At 39.5% G+C, this 7,869-nt stretch overlaps 1 protein-coding gene across 4 annotated transcripts in view; it reads left to right on the plus strand.

Annotated features, from left to right (window-relative positions):
- LOC113099821 (E3 ubiquitin-protein ligase TRIM39-like) overlaps positions 1–7,461 on the plus strand; it is an 11,701-nt gene extending 4,240 nt beyond the window's left edge. The window contains exons 3-11 of one of the 4 annotated variants that reach the window (XM_026264768.1): positions 2,367–2,529; positions 2,881–2,903; positions 3,007–3,090; positions 3,369–3,922; positions 4,035–4,130; positions 5,812–6,045; positions 6,125–6,263; positions 6,356–6,391; positions 6,528–7,461. In XM_026264768.1, coding sequence (XP_026120553.1) covers positions 3,027–3,090; positions 3,369–3,922; positions 4,035–4,130; positions 5,812–6,045; positions 6,125–6,263; positions 6,356–6,391; positions 6,528–7,075 — 1,671 coding nt within the window. In that variant the 5' untranslated portion in view covers positions 2,367–2,529; positions 2,881–2,903; positions 3,007–3,026 and the 3' untranslated portion in view covers positions 7,076–7,461. The remainder of the gene's footprint in view (positions 1–2,366; positions 2,530–2,880; positions 2,904–3,006; positions 3,091–3,368; positions 3,923–4,034; positions 4,131–5,811; positions 6,046–6,124; positions 6,264–6,355; positions 6,392–6,527) is intronic. The other 3 variants (XM_026264770.1, XM_026264769.1, XM_026264772.1) reach the window with 3 other exon arrangements.
- Positions 7,462–7,869: the final 408 nt, after the last annotated feature.

The following is a 7,869-nucleotide window of genomic DNA, read 5'->3' on the forward strand; positions in this document are numbered from 1 at the left end:
ATCTTCAGCAGCGCGTCCCTCCTTCTCCCGGGCTTCGGCACCACTGTAACGATAATGAAACTCCATATACATCGGGAAGAATGAGGCGGGAACCGGCGCACAATCAAAATGAATCTTTAATTACAAAAATAAACACAAAACAGCGCGTCAGCCCCTCACGGCGACTGACGCGCATAAATTAAAAGCAAACACATAAAATAATGTCCCAGGCCTGGTCCTCTCTCGTCCTTCACTATAGTCGCTCCAGTTTTATATCCTTCCATCTCCTACGTGGGACTCGATACTGGCGGTGGGGCGCAGGTGTAGCTCATCTCCAATCACTACACCTGGCCTCACTCCTCGTTCCCATGCCTCTCGGCCCCGCCCCACTCACCACATAGACCATTTGCAGTTCCAAATGATGCATAGGCTACTCTTACATTTATAAGCAAATATGACGGCATATTTTTTTTTATTTTTACTGTTATTATAAAAATTAAAAATAAATGCGAGCTGACGCCTCCATGTCCTGCAAAGTGCTCACTCTCCGCACAAACGATTGGATATGCGCCTAACAGCGCTCATTTATCTAGGTTAAATGTTTAGATTAATGCTGTGGAATGCATGAAGTGTATTATGTCTGTTTATTTTAGGCAAGTCGTGTTGGTTTGAGAAAAATACAATTGATCAAACATAATTCTCAACTCACTGTCTGCCGTTTGCTCGTTCCTTTAATAAACAAAAACTTGAATTTACCAAACACAAAATGTGACAAACATATTTCTAAATTAACTAAATCAAGAAACAAAAATAAATACTAGATTAGATTAGATTAAACTTTATTGTCATTGCACATAAGGTACAAGGCAAAGAAATGCAGTTAGCATCTAACCAGAAGTGCAATAAACAGAATATACAGTGTCTACAATATGTTACAAAAGTACAATAAATATATAAATAAGGCAGTATTATGGACATAATTTACAGATTTTAAATACTATCAGCATGATATACAGATAGGTGTTCTATGCACATACTATACAGATGGATAATGTAAAAGTGTATGTACACTATAGGCAGAAACTATGAACATCATTTACACTAGAGCAATGGACGGTAAAGTGCATAGAAAATATTTTAGTGTTCTCGATAAACCGACAGTAGTGCAAGTAATAACAAGTTTACTGTTTTTTTTTTTTTTTTTTTTTTTTTTTTTTGTAAATCAGATGTAGTGATGAGCAGGGGTGAGGAGTGTGTGTGTGTGTGTGGGGGGGGGGTGTTGGGGGGTGTCAGAGGGCAGAGTTCAGCAAGGAGACAGCTGAGAGCTCGAATTAAACAGCATTTTCTCTGGATGTCCTCATTAGCAGACACTGTTGTCCCTGTGATGCATTGGGCATTCACTTCTCCCTGAAGTCTACAATGAGTTCCTTTGTCTTGCTGGTGTTGAGGAGCAGGTTATTGTCAGCGCAGCATGTGGCCAGGTGCTGTACCTCCTCCCTGTAGGCAGTGTAATCATTGTTTCGGATGAGGCCAATCACCGTGGTGTCATCTGCAAACTTGATGATGGATTTGGATCCATGCACAGGCTTGCAGTCGTGGGTGTAAAGGGAGTAGAGGAATGGGCTCAGCACACAGCCCTGTGGTACTCCGGTGTTAAGTGTGATCATAAGATATCGAACAAGGGCTGGGCCCATGCAGGGCTCTATTGGTTCCCTTGTTTTAATTAGAAGTTCCCCCCAGCTCGGAATGCCTCCAAAATGCCTGGGCCCATATGCATCTGCATATCCTGCACACCCAGAATATGCCACTGGGGATGTATTTTTCGGACTATAAGTCGCACCTGAGTATAAGTCGCATCAGTCCAAAAATACGCCATGATGAGGAAAAAAACATATATAAGTCCCACTGGACTATAAGTCGCATTTATTTAGAACCAAGAACCAAGAGAAAACATTACCGTCTACAGCCGCGAGGGGGCACTCTATGTTTTCAGTGTAGACTACAGGAGCACTGAGCAGCATAGAGCGCCCTCTCGCGGCTGTAGACGATAATGTTTTCTCTGGTTCTTTTTTCTTATTTCTCTTGGTTCATGTCAAATAAATTTTGACTTATAGTGCGGAAAATACAGTACTGTTATCATGATCATTACCACCTTAAAGCCTTCCTTGGGGAAGAATAGGACAATCCAAAATGATTATTAATGTACTTATCCATGCGTACGTTATCCAGACGTTTCTCCACATGTACGTTATCCAGACACAAAGTAAAAAAATGCACAAATTTCACCTCATCTTGCATAACTTATCGCCTAACAGTGCTTATTTAAATGCTGTTTAAATATTGAATGTGGAAAGCATGCGAATTCTGACCCATTTGGCTTTCCATAGAACACACCCTGAGCAGCTCTGACATCACTGTAGTTCAGTGAGAGATTCAGAGAAAGTGAAACTAACTTGATCAACAACATGGACACTTAACACCATCGAGCTCTTTAAACAACAGAATATTGAGTCGTTCAGAGACCCTTGTGAACACATCTGATACTCACAGGTAAGTGATAGAAATATAAGAGAGATTGTCCTGAACAGGTTTCTAATGACAGTGGTCTGGTTTAGTAGGGTTTATGTCAGACTGGAATGAGTTGAACAGAAGCAGGTTTAAGCATTTTGTCACGCGACATAAAGACAAACAGATAAAACAGGAAGTAAATGACCTGCAGACAAACTGAACACAAACCTGCTTCACTGCAGCTGAAAATCACTTTTACATTACAGAATAACTTATGATCATATAATACATTTTGTGGAAAGATTAATCTAATTTTGGATAAGGAGATATATATATATATATATATGTTTGTTGGAAAATATAAAGCTTGTACTTTGTACTTTCTTTCAACAGCAGGTCATAGTTCAGATTGCTCAGTAAGTTTACGAGTCTCTCACTTCGTTTCAAACGAATGATTGTGTTTCCATCACTATCAGTTCTCACATTTTAACCAGTTAAACTATCATTTTACTTTAAAAGGCTTTAAGAGGGAAAGAACAATGGCAGAATCTTCACTAACAGCAAGAAAAACCAGAAGACAGAGTATTGAACATATTCCTCCATGTAAGTCAATAACCCAGAAAAACACTTTGACTTTTCTTTTATAATATTGAATATGTACAGTTCAGGAATGTAAAGTAGATCTAATAATTTAATCTTAACAAGAATAAACCTTATACATATATTTATTTATTCAGGTAAGTGGTTATGTAATGTTTCTTCAGCACTCTTTGTCTCCAAACACTCTTTACATTCAACCAGCTTCATGAGGTGCATCATGGGATTCTTCATAAACAGTATTGAAAGAGTTCACACTAATCCTAAATAATGTCTCTTTCCAGTAATGTCATCCTCCATGAGTTCACTGTCTGAGGAGATTCAGTGCTCTGTATGTCTGGATGTGTTCACTGATCCAGTCTCGACTCCATGTGGACACAACTTCTGCAAGATCTGTCTGAATAAGTGCTGGGACAACAGCCAGACCTACAGCTGTCCATACTGTAAAGAAACATTCAAGCAAAGACCTGATCTCAAGATTAATACCACACTCCGAGAGCTCGTAGGTCACTGTAAGAAGAAAAGTCCTGAGAAAACAACTGAAGTTCTGTGTGACATCTGTGAGGAAAGAAAGCTGAAAGCACTGAAGTCGTGTCTGGTGTGTCAGAGCTCTTACTGTGAAACTCACCTGGAGCCTCATTTGAGAGTGACACGTTTGAAGAAACACAAACTGATGGATCCTGTGAGTAATCTGGAGGACTATATATGTCAGAAACACGAGAGACCTCTGGATCTGTTCTGTAGAGATGATCAGACATGTGTGTGTTCAATCTGCTCTGTGAAAGACCACAAGAACCACAACACTGTTCCTATAGAAGAGGAGAGTCAAGAGAAGAAGGTAGACGTTATTTTTCTTTTAAAGGACTGATATCATGAGGAATCAGATTTTATTTCATATTGTGAGTTTGATCTGTGTTATGATGAATGTGTCTGTGTTGTTCTCTCTATAGACTGAACTGATGAAGACACAGAAAGACGTGCAGCTGATGATCCAGAACAGAATCAAGAAGATTCAAGACATCAAACACTCAGCAGAAATCAGAAAAGTGAGTTTAAAATAATAGAATAAAACTAGATAGTTAAGTTTGTGGAAAGACTTTTGGGTTTGAAAAGGCCTAGCCAGAATGTTTAAGTAGTTTTAAGAAACTTAAAATTTGAGATCTTTCAGTTTAAAGTAGTTTGAAAGGGAAGTCGTGGCCTAGAGAGTCAGAGAGTCGGACTCCCAATCGAAAGGTTGTGAGTTCGAGTCTCGGGCCTGCAGGAATTGTGGGTGGGGGGAGTGCATGTACAGTTCTCTCTCCACCTTCAATACCACGACTTAGGTGCCCTTGAGCAAGGCATCGAACCCCCAACTGCTCCCCGGGCGCCGCAGCATAAATGGCTGCCCACTGCTCCGGGTGTGTGTTCACAGTGTGTGTGTGTGTGTGTGTTTTCACTGCTCTGTGTGTGTGCACTTCGGATGGGTTAAATGCAGAGCAAAAATTCTGAGTATGGGTCACCATACTTGGCTGAATGTCACGTCACTTTCACAAGTTTTGAAGGCAATAAAACGTATCAAAAAATAAATAGATAATAGACATATAAATAATGATTACCAAGTTACTATCATTTCATTAACATGTTTCCAGCATTATTATCATGTCACTAGCATGTCATTAGCATGATTAGCACGTTGTTAGCATGTCACTAGCATGTTTCAAGCATGATAAGAAAGTGACTAGCATGTCATTAGCAAATTTCCAGCATGATTAACAAGCAACTAGCATGTTGTTAGCATGATTAGCAAGTGGCTAGCATGTTGTTAACATGTTTAGCAGGGAACTAGCATGCTGCTAGCATGACTAGCATGTTGCTAGCATGATCAGCAAAGTGACTAGCATGTTGTTAGCATGACTAACAAGTGGCTAGCTTGTTGTTAGCATGATTAGCAAGTGACTAGCATTTCATTGGCATGATTAACAAGTGACTAGAATGTAATTAGCATGATAAGCAAGTGAATAGCATGTTGTTAGCATGATTGTCAAGTGACTAACATGTTGATAGCATGACTAGCAAAGTGATTAGCATAATGTTAACATGACTAACAAGTGACTAGCATGCATTCTCAGTAGAGAGTTTTTAAGCGTTGCTATGGCAGTAGACAGCTAAAGTACATCTTAAGTCTTATTGTATAAAATGTTCATCCCCTCAATGAAAGTCTATGGGATTTTAGGTAGTTTTGATAGTCTGGTTTATGAAATCCATAAACCATCCATAAGACCAGTCTGAAGCTCTGACCCGAGTTTGCCGGTTTTAGCTTGAAAGCTCTAGGAGGAGATACATTTTAAAATTTAGTCTCAGAAGAAGAAGAGGATTTCAGTAAGATCAAGTTACTTTTTCAATAAATAATGAATGTACATGTTTTTATTACAACAAACTTCAATTTTGAGAAAATAAAGAGGCAAGAACTGACAGACATAACAATAACAAAATAAACAAACAATCAAACGAATGACAGATGACTATCAGACTAAAATATCCAGCAACAGCCAATAAAACAAGAACTAAAATGTCCAGGGCTTGTTCTGCTCTCGTCCAGGGTGCAGAGTGAAGTTTAATTCTTCATTTGAGGGATTCTGAAAACACATGTAGCCTATGTATGTGAACAAAAATGTATGAGCAAGAGTTACACAGATTCTTCTGTTAGCAAACACTGCTAATAATGTGTTGCCTGTCCTGGTTGAGCAGAGAAACACAGAGAAGGAGAAAGCAGTCCGTGTGGAGCTCTTCACTGATCTCATCCGCTCCATTGAGAGACATCAGACTGAACTGCTGGAGATGATGGAGGAGCAGCAGAAAGCAGCAGAGAAACAGGAGCAAGAGCTGATTGAAGAGCTGGAGCAGGAGATCACTGAGCTAAAGATGAGAAACACTGAGCTGGAGCAGCTCTCACACACTGAAGATCATCTCCACCTCCTACAGGTCAGTCAACATGATCTCTCTGATCAATCATAATGCAGGATATGACATGCTGAAGGATTTCTCCTCTCTCCTGCTGTAGATTCACTCATACCTGTACAGCTCTAGAAACACCAGGAACTGGCCTGAGATCAGTATGAAGACTCATGAGAGTCTGGAGACTCTGAGGAGAGCTCTGACTCAACTGAAGGACACTATAGATGAGAAACTCACACTAACTGGTACATCAATACACACTGATCAGATAGAAACATGATAGTGTACTCTGTTCTTTAAATATAAGCTTCAGATCGGATTGTTTTCTTGTCATATGTCTCTACAGAGCTGAAGTGGATGCAGCAGTATGCCGGTACAGTGTGCTGTCTGCACTACACTAGTTTACATTCATACACTCACTGCTTCATTACTGCACTACAATCTGATTAAACACTGGGTTAACTAAAAACATCAGCATCACAGAATATCTGTATTCTCTGTTTTCTCAGTGGATGTGACTCTGGATCCTGATACAGCTCAACCTGATCTCATTCTGTCTGATGATGGAAAACAAGTGAGAGATGGAGACATTAGACAGAAACTCCCAGACAAACCAGAGAGATTTGATCCATGTCCCTGTGTCTTGGGAAAGGAGGGATTCTCCTCAGGGAGATTTTATTTTGAGGTGCAGGTGAAGGGAAAGACTGATTGGGGTTTAGGAGTGGTCAGAGAATCCATTAACAGGAAGGGACCGATCACACTGAGACCCAGAGATGGATACTGGATTGTGTGGCTGAGGAATGGAGATGAATATAAAGCCTGTGATGATCCTCGTGTCTCTCTGTCTCTGAGAGTGAAGCCGCAGCGGGTCGGTGTGTTTGTGGATTATGAGGAGGGTCTGGTCTCCTTTTATGATGTGGAGTCCAGCTCTCATATCTACTCTTTCACTACTCAGTCTTTCACTGAAAAACTCTATCCATTATTTAACCCATGCCTTAATGATGGAGGTAAAAACTCAAGCCCACTGATCATCACACCTGTCAGTTATAATAAATGAATTTACTCAGTTATCAAATGCAAGATTAAAATAATAAATGTTATAATTAAAAATCTGGAAACATTATGTGCTGCTATTTTTTATAATTTTCTTTTTTTTATCATGACAAAAGTCTTAAAACATTGTGACAGTGACGGTGTGTGTTATCTCAGTGAGGGTTGTGTGTAGTGTTTGGCCGCACTGAGTCTGTTTTGAGCCATGTGTTAAGAGTTGTGTTGACTGGAATGAGTTTTGCAGCTGATGTGAACTGTTCAGCTCAGGTGACTGTTGCTAGTGCAGACTGTAGTTAGAGTTTTGCACAAGTAGCTCCAGTTGTGCTCACTGTCGATTAGAAATCGAAAAAAACTGTAATGGTTGTGGAGTAATTAAATGCACAATGTCTATTACAATAACACACACAGTGTATGTCTCTGTTTCTATGAATAACTCTGATGCATCACGTCTGATCAGTGTTTATATCTATATATATTTATAAATATCTTAGTTTTTTCAGAAACACAACCCACGATTGATTCGAACCCAAGCTCAGTCTGACATTCATTTTTCTGCCTTTTTCACGATCTACTAATTCTGGAGGAATAGTTTAATTGGAAGCGGAGATGAAGAGCAGCTCTGTGTGTGTGTGTGTGTGTGTGTGTGTGTGTGTGTGTAAACACATCTCAACCCTTTTTGTTAAATCATTTTTATTTTGCTTTTTTAACACTTTATTTAAATGTACTTTTTATTATTTTTTTCTTTTTCCAGATGTTTCTCATTTGTTCTTGTCCTCGTGTGTAAGAAGCACATTAGTCTTA

This window comes from Carassius auratus, unplaced genomic scaffold, assembly GCF_003368295.1.
Source record: "Carassius auratus strain Wakin unplaced genomic scaffold, ASM336829v1 scaf_tig00217060, whole genome shotgun sequence".
Classification (NCBI taxonomy): domain Eukaryota; kingdom Metazoa; phylum Chordata; class Actinopteri; order Cypriniformes; family Cyprinidae; genus Carassius; species Carassius auratus.